This window comes from Glossina fuscipes, unplaced genomic scaffold (genome assembly GCF_014805625.2).
Source record: "Glossina fuscipes isolate IAEA_lab_2018 unplaced genomic scaffold, Yale_Gfus_2 3, whole genome shotgun sequence".
Classification (NCBI taxonomy): Eukaryota; Metazoa; Arthropoda; class Insecta; order Diptera; family Glossinidae; genus Glossina; species Glossina fuscipes.
In genome coordinates, this window is record NW_023998417.1 from 5,626,270 (window position 1) to 5,645,745 (window position 19,476).

The 19,476-nt window shown below is 31.6% G+C and overlaps 4 protein-coding genes across 7 annotated transcripts; 2 read left to right on the top strand and 2 right to left on the bottom strand.

The window, feature by feature from the left end:
* Positions 1–6: 6 nt before the first annotated feature.
* On the bottom strand, positions 7–5,743 carry LOC119634804 (protein slender lobes-like). Of its 3 annotated transcripts, none has more exons than XM_038029194.1 (7): positions 5,550–5,743; positions 5,312–5,416; positions 1,648–5,231; positions 1,205–1,307; positions 967–1,134; positions 759–887; positions 7–691 (listed from the first exon to the last, which is right to left on the bottom strand). In XM_038029194.1, exons 1-7 carry the CDS (start codon positions 5,581–5,583, stop codon positions 117–119), a joined length of 4,698 nt encoding a protein of 1,565 aa, XP_037885122.1. In that variant the 5' UTR covers positions 5,584–5,743; the 3' UTR covers positions 7–116. The 3 variants fall into 3 exon arrangements, with proteins under 3 accessions (XP_037885122.1, XP_037885121.1, XP_037885120.1); XM_038029193.1 differs by having other exon boundaries at positions 7–688; positions 967–1,137; positions 5,550–5,740; XM_038029192.1 differs by having other exon boundaries at positions 967–1,137; positions 5,550–5,740.
* A 909-nt stretch (positions 5,744–6,652) lies between these two features.
* LOC119634947 (phosphoglycerate mutase 1) lies at positions 6,653–7,781 on the top strand. Its single transcript, XM_038029390.1, has 3 exons — positions 6,653–6,886; positions 6,953–7,450; positions 7,510–7,781. Exons 1-3 carry the CDS (start codon positions 6,670–6,672, stop codon positions 7,674–7,676), a joined length of 882 nt encoding a protein of 293 aa, XP_037885318.1. The 5' UTR covers positions 6,653–6,669; the 3' UTR covers positions 7,677–7,781.
* A 61-nt stretch (positions 7,782–7,842) lies between these two features.
* LOC119634946 (eukaryotic translation initiation factor 2D) lies at positions 7,843–9,749 on the bottom strand. The gene is made up of 3 exons (XM_038029389.1): positions 9,492–9,749; positions 9,289–9,430; positions 7,843–9,223 (listed from the first exon to the last, which is right to left on the bottom strand). The coding sequence occupies exons 1-3, from the start codon at positions 9,747–9,749 to the stop codon at positions 7,851–7,853; spliced, it is 1,773 nt and encodes a 590-aa protein (XP_037885317.1). The 3' UTR covers positions 7,843–7,850.
* Positions 9,750–10,031: 282 nt separating this feature from the next.
* LOC119634783 lies at positions 10,032–12,199 on the top strand. 2 transcript variants are annotated; one of them, XM_038029153.1, is made up of 6 exons: positions 10,032–10,516; positions 10,574–10,816; positions 10,957–11,097; positions 11,155–11,291; positions 11,360–11,655; positions 11,743–12,199. In XM_038029153.1, exons 1-6 carry the CDS (start codon positions 10,238–10,240, stop codon positions 12,144–12,146), a joined length of 1,500 nt encoding a protein of 499 aa, XP_037885081.1. In that variant the 5' UTR covers positions 10,032–10,237; the 3' UTR covers positions 12,147–12,199. The 2 variants fall into 2 exon arrangements, with proteins under 2 accessions (XP_037885081.1, XP_037885080.1); XM_038029152.1 differs by having other exon boundaries at positions 11,360–12,199.
* Positions 12,200–19,476: the final 7,277 nt, after the last annotated feature.

The window sequence follows — 19,476 nt, forward strand, 5'->3', positions numbered from 1 at the left end:
TAGGGAAAAATACAATGATAAACGACGCGTCCTTATGTTTGTGAAGGAAATACAATGATATATGAAAAATTTGAAATTGTTGATGGAACGTTTTAAATTTCATTTGTAAAAAATATTTAATATTTTTTTTGCATTTCAATGCGCTCTTTCCGTTGCATTATTTCACGGGCCGAGGTCCTTTTAATATCGCTACGCATTAAAGCACATTCCTTAAAATTTTGAGAAATTGGTTTCTTCAACTTTTCTGGACGTTTTAACGACGCGATCATAAATTTCGTTGCGCCTATCGAAGTAACTGGCCGCGCTAAAGGAAGCTCTTCCTCAATGAAAAAGCCAGAACTTGTCCATTGCGGTTTAGGTAACATTTTTATCGGTTCTTCAATTTTGCGTCGCATTTTACGTTTTTTTGCCTGATCAGCAATAAGTGGTACATCTTGCCCATCACCCAATATTCGACGAACCTTATATCCCATAGACCAAGGATTTATCAGGCTTTCACGAAAATGAATTCCCTTAATATAAGTCGCAGATTTCGTTGGTGTGACTGATTCCACAATCACAGGCCCAGCGGAAGTTATAATAGTTTTAGGTTTTTTTTCTTTTGACTGTGGTACCGGCTCTTCTGTAAATATGCCTGCGCTCGTATATATCTTTGATAAGGAATGTTTCGGATTCTCATCTTTTTTAACTGCTTTGAAGAAGGAAGAATGAAATTTCTATTGAACCCCTTAGGTTTATATGAAAAATATTTCACTTACATTTCTTTTTGGTAACCTGACATTCCGGTCGGTCTGTAGTCGTCTCAAGTAGTTTTCTTTTCTTTTTTATTGGTGTTACCGGCCCTTCTGTAAATACTCCGGCACTCGTACGTACCTCGTTTTTAGTAGCTTTAAAGAAAGTTAACAGCAAATATAAATTCTGTTGAGGTTACGGCATTTTTTTTTTTACGTAAAATATTTGACTTACATTTTTTTTTATTACTCTCATCTCCTACTTGAGCTAAGGCTTCAAGGACGCTGATAGGCAAGCGTTTGGCAGTCAATATTTCTGATTTCTCTAGAGATTTGGGCTTATTCTTACCCAATATAATATTAGCAGAAGCTCCCAAAGCTTTTAGAACCGCGTGTTTAATGTCTTCTACACAAAATGATTAACTTGACTTAAATTTCAAAAAAAAAAAAGTAAACACATTTAATGCTTTTACCTTTGCGCTCGTTTTTTTCACTTTTGGATAGGCTTGTATCCGAAAGATGTTTTACCGAACCGGTAGAATTTCCTGCATTTTCGTTTTGCCCATATTTTTTGTCCTTCATAGTTTTATATGATATGTATGATGATATACATTGCATAATACCAAAAATGAAAGGAAGCAAACATTTCTTTATTATACCTTTTCGTTCGTATTATTATGCAAAGAAAAATCCCTCTCCCTTTAGAAATCTACAGAGCAAAATACAAGCGCTGAACCAAAAATTGAAAGCATAGCTTCTCCAGGTTCGATGTATATAAAAATCAAAAAGTTAAAATAAATTGACAAACGATCCGAATTAAAAATTGGACGGTCTTCTCAAAATATAACCAAGGTAGCTGTCCAATGTATATGTATATATGTATACATATATCTGAAATAAACTATAAGTTCCTCACCTGATGTTTAAGTTTTGTTTGTACCGTAGTTGTTTCAAGCGATTTTTCGCTATCAGTGCTCTCATCAACAGTCCTTGGTTTTTGGGCACCATTTGGAGATTTCTCTTCTTCTGCGATTTCAAAGCAAACTTCTTCTTTAGATTGGCTTTCATCTAAAACTAAATTCGAACCCTTATAGAAATGGCGTACGTCCATATCAACCGTGCTGTTTTTAAATGAATCGCCAGCGCCAGAAAAGCTCTTTGACAGACGTTTAGGTTTACCCGATAATTTGGCGTTCTCTTGTTGTTTACGCAATTCCAAGCTCTCTATAAATGATTGCGAAGGATTAAATTCATCGATATCAAAAGCCGATAAAGTTTTGCGCTTTTTCTTGCCGCCACCAGTCGTTGAAGAATTTATTTCCATATTAGGATTAGTTGGTAAATATAGAGATTGTCGTCGTGTGCGTACGAGAGGATTTCCGAGGGGCATTTGTTTTAGTTTATCGAATTCCTGAAGATCTTTGTTAATTCGATCGGCATTTTTCGAATTTTCTATATCATTTACATCAACATTCATTGAATTGGATGAATGCAAACAATCCTCATTTTTTTCCAAAGAGACATCGCAGAGTTTTTCATTTGATTTTTGCATTTTCTGCACCTCTTCATTAACAACACTTTCATCTAAATCCTCTCGCTCATCCCTACTACTACACGATTTGTTGTCATCCGTTGTGATGGAAACATCACCCAAAAGATTTACTTTCCTAGTTTTGTTTTTAGTTGTATCTTGTTCAATTGGATCAGCAGTGCTGTCGCTGGCACTGCTACCACTATATTCGATAAGTGATTTTGATAGCTTGTTTGTTGAACTAAGCGTTACACGCTTTTTGTGTGGCGCTAGTGTAACTGGGAAAGATGAGCGTTTCTTCTTTGTTGCAAACTTTTGGTTTTCTTCATCATTTTCATCAGTGGAATCAGATACTTGCAGTTTGCGTAAAGATTTATTAAAACGTTCCATTGGACCTATATCATTTAAGATCTGTTTACGTGATAAACTGGTTTCCTCTTTCCCATCTACGTTCATGTCAGAGTTTCGATCAACAGAATCATTCAAACGCTTTGCATTGTCGCTAAGTTTGCTATTGGTATTCGATTCCTTTGCATTTTTTTTAGTGCTTTCTTCTCCATACGAAAGTAACGAGTCACTTTCATTTTCTAAATTATCCTTGCGATCATAAGATATTTTCTTCTTTTCATTTTCACTTGAGGATGATGAGTCTACGAGGCATTGTAAACGTTTATACTGTTTTTTATTCGTTTTTAATTCGGAAATATTTTCTTCACTATCATCCGAGTATTCAAGCGGTATATTTTCTTCTTCGTCATCCTCTTCATCGTCGGGTACAATAAATGAATTATCTTTATCATCAGTATCTTCATCATTATCATCCTCATTTTCTTCACCATCTGTAGTTGTATGACTACCTAACGATTCACCAGCAATGGGTATTTCATTTTCTAACAATTCTCGGCGTTCTTCGTATGTCATAGAATCGCCACTTTTGTAGCCATCTATTTCCATTGCTTCATCGTCTATCAGCTCATTGCGTTCCATTTGATTTTCCTCTTCGGCTTCTTCCTCAGATGGAAAATGCAAGCTCATACTTTCTCGTGATTCGCATCTTGTCGGTATTTCTATTTTATCCAAAACGTTCTTATCTTTTGAATTATCTACGATGGGAATATCAATGACATCCAATTTTTCGCTTGTCGTGACATCACCGATAGCTTGAGGTTGAGTCCATTTAGGTAATGAATTCTGCGCTTCGCTTTTAGTCGTTTCACGATCATTCTGATGGCACTTGTTTTTTGTATTTTCATTCAACAAATTTTCGTTTTTCTTCTCATTGATACTTAATTCTAAATTTGAATGCTCATTAAACGATAACTTCGGCGAAGGACATGATAATAATTCGGTTGATGTTAAGTTTTTCTCCGTCAAATTCTGTATCATACTTTTGTTTCCACTATCATCCTTATCGTACGTCGATGTATTCAGGTTCAAAGATCTTTTAGGTAATTCTTTTGCTATTTTCATTGAACTATTATTTAACGTAATTGGAGTAGAACTCTGCATTTGAATTGTATCGTCTATTTTACGTTTTACAATTAGCGGTGATTGCTCTTCGTAGTTTCTTTTAATCTCCGTCTCACCTTTGCTAACATCATCATCAATGCTTTTATCTGCTTCAATTGCTTTTTCTTCTCTTCCACATATTTCTTCTTCTTTAATGATATGCTGTTCGAAGCTTTTTACATCTGAATCTTTTGTACTGTGGAATGAATTATCCTCGCTTGAACAATTCGCCTCTATATAACTTCTTGTTTTGGTGACAGCTGGTGTCTTTGGGAATACCTGCTTAGGTGTTTCATCGTCAACAGCATTAGCGAAAACTACCGCTTTCTCTTCTACAATTTTGTCTTCTAACTTTTCAGATGAATCAGTTATATTTTTACTTAGATCGGATGACTTGCAAATTTCGATTACCTCTATAACCCTAGCTTCGACTGGGCGAGCTTCTAATTGCACGTCTGCAGTTTCTGAGCTCGGAGTCTCTTTTAATGCTAACGTAGCTAATGGTTGTTGTGACAGTTTATCATTTGGAGCGTTCTGGACGTCCTTCTCATTTTCAACAGCACTAGCGCTTTCAAGATTTTCTATATTACCTATCGGATTTTGTAAAATTTCGGCTGAGCTGTCATTAACTTCATTATTATTATCGGTTTCCACGGTTTCATTACTTATGGGGGATCTTCGGACTTCTTCACTTTTTTCATCATTAGCAACAATCTCTTTACACTCGATTTTAATATTATATTCTGACTGCCCGTTCATCGAAACATTTTTAAGAGGTTCTTTACAATCCGACAGATGCGATTCCAAATGCTCCGGCTTACTTTCATCAGGCTTAGAATTCTCGGCTTGGTTTTCTACTTCCGATGATGACGCTTTCAATTCCATATCCTTAGTTAATGGTTTTGCATTCGGAGAATTTTCAATCGTAACGTATTCTTCTTGATCTTCTGAAATATCGATTATGGTGTGAAATTCTAGTTTTCCTAGCTTAGAATTCCGTGGATTTTTAATATCCAATTCCGAAATGTTTTCTTCGTTATCGCCCGACAAATCGATACATGTTTCTATTTTTATATCCTTTGTATTGAACGTCGATTCTTCATCAATAATTTCTACATCCGAGTCAACGCTATCCAAGTTATCGCGAGTTTTCGACCTTGGCCCTGGTCGACGTATTTTCCGTTTCATCGCTTTCGACTCCGATTGCTCTACCGCTTGGATTTCAACAGATGAACTACGTACTTCTTCAGCTAATGGATCAATATCTACTTTGGCAAGAGTTTGCCGATTATGCTCATCATCTATCCCTGAAACTCTACGACGTGTAAGACGTTTGATCGACGTATTCTCTGCACTGCCCACTATATCGGTAATAAGAGTTGACAAACGCTTGGCAGGTGTCTTTAGCGGCGTCGTTGCTTGACGTGTACTACGCGTTGTTCTTGGTGGAGAAGCAGTCGCTAATTAAATAACAAAACTTAAGCTTTATCAAAAAATCTTTGGAAAAAAAAAATTGCAACAAGACGAAGGCTACGCTTACTTCTTTCACTGATGGTATTTAATTTGACAGATTGAACTGGTGTTCCAGGCCGGCTGGAAGTTTCACTGTCTATAGAGGTTAAACGTTTCCTGAGCGAACGCGTTACTAGAATTGAAGATATAATAAATATGGCGTCGTCCCGTTACAAACTGTATTTGCATTCACAAAGGATTTTTGTCACATGTGTGTGATTATACATGCATTTTTTATTCAGTCATTAAACCGATGTTCCACTTACCTCGACCCTCCCCTCCATTAATAGTTTCATCCATATTTCCAGATTGCAAAATTTTCACTAAAAAAAACGAACCAATCTAGTAGGCCTAGTAAAAAGTTTTCAATACTCAAAAAAAAAAATGGTTAAATTTTTTTATTAACCACTATGAGCATATCCGAACAAAAAAAAAATTCACTCTCACGTACAAACAGTCACACAGCTAAATTGAATCTGATGCCGGTTGACAAGAAATACAAAGTTGTTATACCAACATGCCGACACAGAGTGGGTAAAAAAATATAATAAACAATAATGAAGAACGTAAGAGAATTAAGGGTATAAAATGCGACAATTCTGACGTTTGTCTAAAAAAAGAATAAAAATCTCGGATTTTAATATTTAATAACTAATTGGTACACTCGTTTGTTTATATTAGATTGGGAAAATAAACTTCATTGTTGTTGGACATATGAAGAATTGCTAGTACTAATGAAAGCATTTTAAAAGTTTTCTTTCTGTCTACTCGTTTAATTTTTTGTAAGACAAGTTTGAAAAATTTAGAAAAGAAAAAACATTAATTTCTTAGATCATTATAATTCTAAAACAATGGATGGATTAATAATTTATTTTAGTTTTAAAGCATAAAACATGGCACATAGTTTCAATGTGTTCTACCTATTTCCGCTGCAGACGGGTGTATCATTATTGCCAACTCTCCTGTTTGTAGAGGAAGATATGTCCACGAGATATTCCAAAAGCTTGACGTTCAAATTTAAGACAATCTTATATATATATATATTACTGCGTGGAATATATTTACCAAAGAAGCGAAAAAAAAACATTCCGAACATTTTTGTTCGTTCATTGGGTTTTCTAGAAAATACTGTAAATAAGTTTTTATTGTTTTTTGTTTTTTTTTTTGCTTCATTAGTAGATAAAATGCAACATTATAAAAATGAAATTTTTATGCTAGTATATAATATAGAAAGTAGTCCGAAAAAATTTTTCGGATTATGTATAAGACCCTATATCAAAAATGTTATTAAGACAGTTTATGCTCATCTCCATACTTCTCACTTGTTTTTCCTGGCAACACTTATCTTTTTTAAAACAATTTTTTTCTTTTCGTAATAACCTTGTAATGTTTGCAAAGGTCGTTTTTGGCAGTTCGAAATCGCAGATTCTAGTGGAGCTTATCAGAAGTGAATGCATTTATTTGGAAGCAAAACATAAATTCTCTAAAAACTGTTCCGAGATGACAGGACAATATAGAGTCGTTATGGTACGCCATGGAGAATCCGAATGGAATTTAAAAAATCAATTTACTGGTTGGTACGATTCAAAATTAAGTGAAACTGGTAAGTTAAATGAAAGATATCAAGCAATTGTCTTATGATATGCAAAAAAAAAAATCCAACTCTAAGGTAAAAAGGAATCAATAGCATGTGGCGAGGCCATTAAGAAGTCTGGCTTAAAATTCGATGTTGCTCATACTTCAGTACTTTTGAGAGCGCACGAAACATTATGCCCCATTTTGGATATAATTCAGCAAAAAGATATTCCAATTTTTCAGACTTGGCGGCTGAATGAACGCCATTACGGAGGTTTAACTGGTTTAAATAAGGCGGAAACCGCAGCCAAGTACGGTGAGGAGCAGGTAAAAATCTGGCGTCGTAGTTATGATACACCGCCACCGCCAATGGAGCCAAACCATCCCTTCTACGATTGCATTGTAAATGATCCCCGTTACGCCGATGGTCCTAAAAAGGAAGAGTTCCCCATGTTTGAATCATTAAAACTTACCATCCAACGTACACTGCCGTATTGGAACGATGTTATTATTCCACATTTAAAAGAAGGCAAACGTGTCTTAATAGTGGCTCATGGCAATAGTTTGCGTGGCATTGTTAAACATTTGGACAGTAAGTTACTCATTAAATCTTGATTGGATCGAAAATTAAATAAAACAATCCATATTTAGATATGTCCGAGGAAGCTATAATGACCCTGAATTTACCCACTGGCATACCGTTTGTTTACGAACTGGATGAGAATTTCAAGCCAGTCGTTTCAATGAAGTTCCTTGGTGACGAAGAGACTGTCAAAAAGGCTATGGAAGCGGTTGCAGCCCAAGGCAAAGCTAAGTGAAAGAAGCATTTTTCCTGCGAGCAAAGTACAAACACGATCCACTTTTGATATTGTTCTTAAATTTATGAAAAATGCGTATGAAAATTGTTATTGTAATAACTGTTAATTTATAATTGTTGACAAAGATATTTGAGAAATAGATTATTCCCATATGTAAAAATTTTTAAATACAATTTACTTTTTTTGATGCTTTTTACCATCCTTTGCCAGCTCTAAACCCAAAATACACTTTGGTGGAATTTGATAAGTTTGTGTCAATAAATTGTAAATAAAGCGTATTTGATTGCCCTGTATTTGTAACATCTCCCGTTTCTGATTTGGCAGTGTGACAATTGTTGTACTAGCGGCCGCTCCTTGCTTGCATAATTTAATGAATTCATTCATTATAATCCCATAGCATTCAATATTACTAACAAGTGTTACTTTCTTATTTTTTGAACGTGTTGCCAACGACATTTGAATCAACGGCTTATTATTGGCGACATCTTTAACGCTGCACATCTGATAGCTGTGCTCCATTTTGGATATAACTGAACTGACAATACAATTTAAAGGAGCCGCTGATCGTTCGCATATTCGCTGTAAAATCTCATCTAAAACATACGATCTATTTGCCGTGCACTCATTCGACGTAGACAAATGTTGCTTGTTTACATATTCGCGTAATACCTTCTTAATTTGAACAGCGGGAATGGCTTCTCCGCGTTTATAATTTAATTTTGTAAATAAAGGAGCTGTAGCGTCAGTAATCACATACAGTTCTGTTAATTCGGATTTGAAAAGAGGATTTTGATTTTCGCTGTTCGTTCCTTCCGCCGATATATTCGATTTTTTAACATCAGTTATGAAATTTACTAACTCTGGATGGTCAAAGTCAATAGATGTGATTTTATCGACACCTTTAGTCTCTTCGCGAATAACAATGAAACCCTCATCAATCATTTCATTCAGGAAATTCGAAAGCTTTTTATATTTACTTTTTTTTAAATCCAATGCTTGCTTCGCTTCCGGTACGATATATAGTCGATAGAAGTTGCTAGTGAGCAGTGGAAGCTGCAATGATTTTCGATTATTCTTCAAAGCAGCAAGAAATGCTTCCTTTAATATTGCTTCTGGAGCCAATTCATTTTCAATATCCTTTTCATCTTTATTAATTGCCAGATTCTGAGCGAAGTTATTTGAAATTTCTTCGCTTACTGAATTAACAGAAATCGTGTTGTCTATGTTATTAAGATTGTCATCCTCCTGCTGACCTGTTGCAGTATTCACTTCCTCCGCATCTTCCTCCAATATTGCAGATTTCTGCAATAATTCCGTATTATGATTTTTAGTGCCTAGAGGTGGAAAATCATCCTCAGTGAGCTTGGCGCTTTGAATTACGGGTACTTGCTGCGCCAAAGTGGGCTCATGACTCCATAATTTATCACCAAAGACATGCAATATTTTTACACCTACGCCATACCCACCGCTCATGTACAAATCGTCACTGGAACGAGGCAGTATACCTACACCTATTGCTGCCTTATTAGAAGTTAAATTAACAGCCACTAAAGAATGTTCAAATATTCTTAAGTATTTTCAGCTTTAGATTGCAAAGCGAAAAAACACATACCTAACTGCCCTTGCTTATAGCGCCCATAAACGTTCATCCCTGTCCCCATAGGAATTACGCCAGGCAGCATTAAATCTGCTCCATTGCTAAGCCTAGGCAATACTTCGGGATGTGTAGTAAAATAAGGTAATAAATTGTTCATCTAATCATTTATCAAAATAGATCGTTTAACATTTAATGAATAGCATGAATGAATAGCACACCTGCCATAGCGCCATAACGGTGGGTGCTAAACGTCCGCCTTCAATCTCGAAAAACATAGGTTGCTTGTCCACACAATAGACCGAAGATTGAAAATCGCCATGCGTTATTAGTTTCAGTAGGCTGACACTTGCCTTTGGCGATATTAATTGCCCGGCATCCTTATCGGGAAAAGCTTCTTGTAAACGTTGTCGTAATTTCTTTACTTCAGATCCTTTCAATGGAACATTGTTTTTCAATTTATATGGTTTTAAAAACATTTTGCAATCGAAATTGGGGAAATGAGTTCTTCCACATCAAATATGTATCGAAATGTACAAACAAATTAACAGCTGACAGGTAAAGGTGAACGTTCTTCTCTTAACGTCACATTACACAAAAATAAAAATCGCCAGTACTGCAAAGTACTGTTTAAATTTCATATCAGTTGTTCATCTATGAAAAAGTACTACGTTTAATTTTGTGACTAACAGACGGCAAGCAACTCTAATGCACATGTCCATGTGCATACATACAGATAAATCATAAATGATCAACTGTTTACTTCATTATGAAATATATTTTGCAAAATTCCATTATTATTGTTGTTGTTATTTATTCCGGTGACTATTTTAATTGTAATTTTTCCAGTTTGTAAATAAAGGCTAAACACCAATAAGGAAAAAAGTTATTAAGCATCGCAGTTTTAAGTATACATTTACATTTGCAAGGCATACCATTTTACCATAAATAGCGAGAAACAATTGAGATGAGAGAACGTGGCTTAAGTTATATGATACTTTTAATTCTTATAAGTGTTTGGTGGGTGTTGGCAGATACGACGGACAATGAAGATCCTGATTGGACAGCATCGAATGATAATGGTAATTGGGTAGGTCATGATGCCTGGTCTAAAAAAGGAATGTCGGATCATAGCTCCTGCACCAATAATAACGCAAAGTCGTCAACATCGAATTCGGACGATATAGCGTGCTTGTTATATTTCAAGAAATTAATAGCTCTGGTGTTCGCTCGCCAGCAATTTACGGTAAGTTTAAAATATTTGTATTATATTTAAACTAAAAAAAAAAAAAACCTTTTCCAGTACAATTCACTTTTAAAACACTATGAACGAGGTATGCACATTCGAATCGGGCAATCACAACTGGAGCTGTTGGAAAAGTCAAAGGATTGTCGAGATTTAGATAAAATTATAACACAACTATTTGAAAAGAATTATATCTCTTCATATTGTGGCCGACAGTTTGAAACGAATGAATGCTCATATTTCCGAAAGTTGATAATAAAATCATTTCGAGATCTAGGCGTAATACTTAAAAATTTCGAGGTATGTACTTTGTTATCACAAAATTGTATATTTCTAATAATTGATTTGAAAATTGATTTGAAAAATTGATAAAATATCTTCTAAAGAAAATTGATTTTATTTTGCTAATTAATTAATTTTTGTGGCATGTACGTATGTAGGTACGTTTTCTCTTAATATTTTTACTTATTATGATATGCGGTTGGTTTGTTAGTCGTCGCTGGAAAGTCGGTTATTTTTGTTTAATATTTGCCGGCATATTCCTATATGGATTTCTACACACTTATCTAGAATGTAATCGGGTAAAGAATTTTATTTTCGATTCTTTAGCTTTCATTTATTATTTGCAATATTTTTAGGAAATCGAGGTAAATAATGCATTAGAATACATGGAAAGACAGCAAAAGCGTATGGGAGCTAATTCGTGGATGACATGGGTAAAAAGTTGGTTTATAAGTCAAGATTATGCTTATGAGGAAAGAGTGGAAAACCTAAAGTATGTAAAAGAATTTATACCATTATATTGAACAAAAGTGAATTTTTATATAATGTCAATTTAAATAGAAAATCCTCTCAGCTAAATTTATCTTTTTGTCGGCCGGATCATGTTCTTGTGCGTTATATAAATGACTTGTTCATGAAATACATTGAAGGTTTATTAGATAAATCTGTTTTATCATTGAGAACTCTTTTAAAAGTCATGCCGTTTCCATATAATCTTCTGGTTGCTCCGATGTTCTTGTATGTACTTGTTTATCTGCTAAAATTAACCTTTAAATATATTTTAAGCCCATCGGTTTCGAAATCGCTAAGTGGTTCGAATCAAACCTCAAATCAGATTCAACAAGATCGTATTTCAGGTGAAAATTTAAAAATATTATTAAGCATATGTAGTAGGCATACAAAGAGTGATATTAAAGCATCTAAAACTGTATATGCGCAAACAGATGCCGTATCTGGAGTTCAAGAAATAAGGGAACTTATTGAAACTGTGGATGAAATTGAAGAAGAAAATTATGCAAATACGTCCATGTCGTCAACACAAAACAACGCACAAATTAGAAGCGAACATAAATCTTTAAATAATATTGTGGCAATTCCGAATGAACAAATTAGAAGCGAAGATAAATCTTTAAATAATATTGTGGCAATTCCGAATGACCAGCAGACAGAAAATATTAATCAAATTACGGCTGATACTGAGGCTCATTTAGAAGAAGAAAATATCACCGAAAATCCTGTTTGTAATCTCGCTGCGTTAGATAATAACAATAAAAATGAGAATGAAAGGCGAAAGAAAATGCCTGAAAATGTTGAAGCGACTGTTACTTTAAAAGATGAATTTGATTGATTTTTGTTACATTACCATTATTTATTTATTACATTTTATCTCATGGAAATATGCGAAAATGCGAAAAATTTAATAATTACACTAACTAATGTGATGTTCAAAAAGTATTTTATACACGAATACCAAATGATTACATACATATATATAAGATAATAAAAAAAAGAAGCTTATGTGCATTTGGATTGTTATATATTGATTGTTGATATAAACACCTTTAAACTTGAAAATAGAAATAATATCCTTTTCGAAGATTCTGATTCTATTGTGAATGAAATTATCCAAATTACATTTACCATTTACTGCCCATATTTTTCTAACTATTGCACTTGGTAGCTATTGTACTTGTTACTAACAAATAAACTATTTCAACTATTTATTCAGAAAATTTCTCAAATGAAATTAACAAAAATTTTTAATTGAAGTTTGAAAATGATAAAATTTGGAAACTTATTTAATCGAAGATAAGTATTTCGCTATTTTAATTATAATAGATATTCAAATTTATAAAATTCTTTATTTATAAGATTATAAGTTCTAATCAAAAAATTTGAAATTGTAAGATGAACTTCTGAAACTTTCATTGAAAATATGACGTCTGGTGTGACCAAGCTCGAAAAGATGTAAATTGAAAATCGAAAATCATTAATCGAACATTGCAAATTCCATATCGAATACTATAACTATTTGGAAATTGTAAAAATGCCATAATTTATGGTTTAGAAGTAATTGGTGATTGGTATTAATAAGTTATTAGTTATAATAAGTAAAAGAATTCGGATTGGCTGTGACCGACACAGCATTCTATATAGTTCGCAGATTCAGCGGTTTGGTCTTTTTCATTCGTTGTTTGTTATTTGTACATGGATAAGTAAAGTGCCATTGACTACTTCTTCTTCATCACTTAATAATATATTTACACAAATACTACACAGTTACGCAGACAAACAGATGGACAGACGAAGAGATGGACATGTTTAAATCGAATTTAGAATTTAATGCTGATCCGGAATATATATACACTTTGTAGGGTCTCTGATGCTTTCTTCTAAGCTTTGCAAACGTTTTGACAAAATTAACTTACTCTGTAGTACCGTCAATTCTTGTTGCTATCCTATGTCTCTATTGTTTTTCTTATTTACGAAGAAGTTTACCGTTTGTCATTTCCTGTAAATTTCAAGTAAAGCTTTTTCAGAATTATATACATTTTTTCTATTTTATATAATTTCCTTTATTTACTTTTATTTTTCAACTATATTATGAATAGCCATTAATTTAATTTATAAGTTTATTGTAATTATAATTTTATTATTATTACTAGTGTACATGCCTGTGTATTTATACCATATATAATTTATAATCCTTATTGTTATTTTTATTGTGTTATTTCGTTAATATATTAATTAATCTTTTATTTTGCGTTTGCGTGTTTTAAATATTAATTTTTAGACTTTTTCATCATTGTTTTGCTAAATGTTTGAAGTAATTTTTTAAGTTAATTTTTTTGTTAATTCTGAATTATAATTTGTTGCAAAATATTTTCAGTGTTTGAATAATTTCATTAAAAGCTTGCTTAAGTAATTATTATAATTTGATTAAATATTTATTTAATTCCTTTGCGTTTTTATTTTAAAATTGTTATTATTTTTGTTTAATATTAAAGCAGTTATTTTTCAAATTTGTAAAATAAAAAACAAAAAAATAAATATATATGTTTAAAGAATTTACTCTCATATATTATATATATATATATGTTTTAATTATATTAAAATTATTAATTTTCTTTTTTTCTTTTTTTTTTTTTACGTATAGAAAAAATGAAGAAAAAAATCAATGAATTTATATTTTAAGCAGTAAGTGCTTATATATTTATATATATTTCAATTCAATTTTTTCTAATTAGTTGGTTTGTTTTTTCTTTCTTTCTATTTTTTGTTTTTTGGGCTTTTGCTTATGGGTGATGGTATAATTATAATTAAAGTAAAATATATTTGAAAAAGAAAATTGTATTTATTGTTTGGAATCTTATTTAAAAAATTGGTCCTCTATCATGTATTTTTTTTTTTCACTTTTACAATGAAAGCAAAAAAATTGAAAGTAAAAAAAATATTTCTACATTCAATAAATGAAATTTTGATTACACGTAAACTTTCTAGGAAATAAGTTAAGATTGCTAAGATGATTTGATTAAAAGAAATTGAAGCAAAGCTGTGTTTTAATTAAACATTTTTCAAGTTTGGAAATTAATCAAAATTTTTATAATCAGCGATTTAAGCATTCGCATCAAATGTATAAAAAATCTACGCGGGTTATTTGAGGGGCACTGAGTTGAGTTCAAACAACTTCTTCATAAATTGAAAAAAATTTTTCCCCAAATTAAGTAAAACTCTTTTCTATTGTGAATACAGACCACTGAAGCTGAAATGATAAGTGCTCTTATCAACGCAAAACTCTATGGTAAAAAAAAATCGAAACAGTTATCAAGAAGTAGATTTGAGGAGCCCATCGAATACCTTGGCCGATATTTGGCTCTCTCACAGATCCTGTCTGAGTCTGATGTGCAAACTTCAAATTTTATTCCGCATCGTTTTCTTTTTATTTTCAGCTCTCTACTATTACTTTTGCTCGTTAAAAACGTTTGTGCTTTTTTATTGTCATTCCTAAATTATTTAAAAACAATTATGAATTTAATATATCGAGAAGAGACAAACTTGGAAAAATATTTATTGTTATCATTGCTTATAAATTTCATTTCCCCATTTTTTCTATATATTCTGTAGGTCAATTAATAAAAATTGTAATTAAAAAAAAAATATTTAAATTATTTTTTTTATAATTATTTGCTTTTATATAGTTTTTTTTTGATTAAGTTTTATTATAATTAAAGCTTTGTTTCACATTTCTTTTTTTTTCTTTTTTTTTTTTTTTGGTTTTTTCAATCGAAATAAAACTCTAACAATTAACACTACCTAATGCTTTTTCTACAAAAAATATATGTATATATTTTTAATTTTAAAAGTATGTTTAAAAAGCCCAAAAAAATAAAAAAAATTTATTTTTTGGCTGCTTTTTATTTATTTATTTATTATTTTTTTTAAATTTCTAATTAATGTATTGTATATGTTGTTGTAAAACTGTTTTTCAAAAAATAAATAAATGAATAAATGAAATTATAATAAAAACTTTTCTTTGCTTAATTACTTCAGCAAACAATGTTTTATTTTCAAAGATGAATCTGGGTAGCCGTAGTTTTCAAGTTCGTTCGATACGGTTGCATTAAGAAAATGTTATGTTATGCTATGCATGCATATCGTAGAAATATAATTGTATTTTAAGTTATGGGCAATAGAATCCATGAATTAAAGACTTATTGCATTTAAATCAAACCCATTTTTAAGGCACAATACATAATAATTAAACTAATCAACCGAAAGAAATTCTCGTGCATTTTTCGGCCAGTTAGTCGATTGAACGGGACCATTACACTTTTAAATTGTTTTGATATTTATTTGTACAAAATTTTTTAGATCAATATCCGTCAATGGGTTGAAAGCTATTGTGCATTTTTTTTAAAGAAATTTTTTTTCGAATATTTTTCGTTTGCCACGTCAAGTCGATTTGGGAACTTAAATACCATGCCCATTAGGGCATTAGGTTTTATCTAAACAACTTAATAGACGATAGACAAGTAGACGAACGTACACGACCAAAGAGTATCAGAAACTTACTCTAAACGGTAATATAATATACATATATATATATACATATATATATATATATAATGTGTAGTACAGTGGTCACATAGCAAGTCCTCTTCTCTTCTAATTCTCTTTTTACACGATAGATACATTTCCAAAGAAATCGTGTAAAAAAAATATTAACTAAATGGTTCCACATGCTCAGAAAGCAACTGAAAATTACAATAAAAATTATTAAAAAATTCCCCTCAGAAATCAGTTAAAAATTCATTTCGTGCTAGCGCATTTTAATTCATTAAATATAATATAAAAAGTAAATTATACTTTGAAAAAGTAAACTAAGTTGTGTAAATAATACATTACGTGCTTATCCTTTGCATAAGTCGGGGAATCCCACTCATATAAACATAAAATCGACAAAAACTAACTGAATTGTGAAAAATATAACGCGAAGATACAATGAGTGAGAAAAAAAATTCAAAATATTTTGAAAAAAAAAAATTTATAAAAAAAATATTCATAGAATATTGAAAATCGTGTAAAATAAAACAATTCGTGTAAAAAAAGAAGCATTTTTCTTATTAAGTCGTTTTGAAAAAATTCGTGTAAAAAGAGAATTGGGTATGCATATATTTTACCATGACCAGGTGAACATTTCTCGCATGCTAAGAGATTATTCTTTCTTTTTTGTGGGCTGGTATTGTTGTCTTTGACGTATATGTAGAGTTCCATGTCAAGGTACTCACTTATTGTAGAGGTACTCATGTTTTTGCAAGCAACCAAAAATAGGTTTTTACGATTTTTATTATCTCTGTGAAGCAAGAATTTCGCTGAAGATGGAATCTAAGTTTACGCCGACGACCCGGAAATAAGCGATCAGTCGAACGAACAGTGTGCAAAAGGTAAGTCACGACCAAAATAAGTCGGTTAACAGTTTTCGTCGATTATCGTAGAGTGTAGAGTCCATCCGCCAGGCCAGCGTGCATTTAAGGAATACAGTTAGAATTCGATGAACGCGATGACATTGATTTAAACGAATATGTAAAGATTTTTTTTGGTTTTATAAACGAATTCACTTTACTTTTTGGTCACAGTTCGTAAATGTGTTTCATCCCTATTTCAACATACATATATACATGTTGACATTTTTTTGAATATTATTCGATTATTTTAAGAATTGCAGACTTGTTTGTAAGTTGATCGATCATAACCGTGTATGTTGCACCTAAGCACACAAGTTCTTGTTACAACTAAACCAACTTTTGCGAACGCAAGAAATGATCGAACGGGCGTGCGTGCGTTTCTAATTTCACTCAAGAACTTACACTCTAATCAATATTATTATAAGAATTGTAGAGTATTGAAATGATTGAAATGATAGTGATAGAAAAAAATGTTTTAATAAAGCAGTGTCTGTTCGAATGTTTTTAAGTATATACGTAAGTAAAAGTTTTCATGAAAAATTTTTGTAATGAAATTTAATAAAAATTATGCAAAAGCAATGAAATGCTTGACAGAACACTTTATATATATATGGTATTTAATGAAAGATTAAAAAACAGTTTTTCCCTCCACGACTTGTAAAAATGTTTTATAAAAAAAATCTTTCACAACCGAATTCAAAATTTATTGAAATTTAAGAAAGAAAAGAAAAAAGAAGAAGCTTTACGAGCGATATATAATATATATGTGTTTTTAGCCAATGACGAACATTTCAACCAACATATGCAAATTGAAAAGTACACACACAAATCTTTTTTTTGCACGATTCACTCATATATATATATATTTTTTTATGACTTTTTTTTTGTATTCTAACACGAATTTCGAAACAAACAAGAAACGGTTTTACAAAACTTATGTATATATAGTGACAGGCGAAGGCGAATTTCGGCTAGCAATTGCTGATTTAATTCGCGAGGTCTTGAAAGTACACTTTTTTTACACGATTCGTTTTTCTAATATGAATCGCAAAGCAAATTTTTTTCTTTCAATCGCAATTTTCACCAATACTTTATAGAAATTTATGCGCAGAGCAACAGTCAAAGATGAAGTTCAGCTAGTAATCGCTGATTTAATTCGCGAGGTCTTGAAGACATGAAAAATTTTCACTAAAATGAATAGTTTTATTTATTTTATAAATTTGTAATATATATGTCATTATTACTTTTTTGTATGATTTTTTTGGGGAAAATATTTACAATTTTTGTATCTTATGCGATTGTGGAACATATTCTCAAATTTCTCATATATTGTAGGTATTTTTTTTAATGCGAATTTTTTCCCCGGATTTCGAAGCAAAGCATTTACGTGTAAAAAAAGAGTCCGGTGTATTTTTTAAATTGCGAATGTGAGGCTTAGTTATTTGCTTATTGCGTCAGTCTTTCTCATCCATTTCAGCTCTATTAACTAAGCTCTCACTAAGTTCTAAGTAAATATTTGCACTAAACTGTAATCAGTATCTACGATGGACTGTCACAGTTACAATTCTTTGCTTGTTATGAGCGAGTCATTATATACTCAGCTATCTTTGGCTGTGACAAGGTGTGATCTAAGAATATTTATGTCGATTTTTGACTGTTTATTTTCTTTAGTATATATTAAAGAAAATTTTTTTTATCAATAAAAAATTATTATTATTATTATTATTATTATGATTATTAATTTAGTCAGAGCAATAAATTCTAATACCAAAGTCTTAAAGCACTAGCGCCTAAGGCTATCATCGGCTTAATTGAAAACATTATTGAAATGAAAAAAATACGAATAAAGGGGGGGAGGTAGGGGGGGGGGGGGGTGCAGTCAAGGGAATTAGAGATTTTAGTTAAAAGTTTTTTTTTTCGGAAAATAATTTCTTAAATTTTATTTTGTGTTTCAATTAAACGTTGACGGCAATAAAAGAATTCCGTAAGGATAATAAATGTAATAGAGCTTTAGCAGGTAAAAATTGCATACGATTTATAAATAATTCTTTGACTATATATAGGAAGATTACTAGCAATGGGACAATAACAATTTAAAATTTTATTTATATATATATATATATATATATATATCTTAAGCATCAAATGGTTTATTTTTATTTCTAATTTTTTGCTTGTTAAGACAATGGGTAAATGAAAAGAGAAGAACCTTTTGCGATATCAAGAAATGTCGTTCAGTGAGATCGGAGAAAGTGCTAAAGTTAGAAAGAAATTTGAATATCTTTTATCGCACAATGTATGAAACATAAGCTATATACGTGTCTATGATAAATTTTGAATACCTCAATCACCTCAATAGCCGGAAAGCTCTAAGATTAACTGTGAACATAATAGGCTTTGCCTTTAGATGAGTCAATTAAAAGCTTCGCCGTTTAGATGGCCACTTAAAATTTTTGAGAAGTATTTGCTTTAACTTGTAATTGACAATAATGCAGTTGGCGGGCGGGTGTCTTGTCGATTTTCAAACTTTACTCTGTGACCAACTTTCATCTTTTCGGCTCGGATTTGACAGGTTTGAAAGCACCCAGAATCTTATATACTCCTGCTATGAGGAGTACATACTTTCTCTAATATAATCACATTGAATGAAAATGAAAATGAAAATTTATATATATATATATATATATATATATATATATATATATATATATA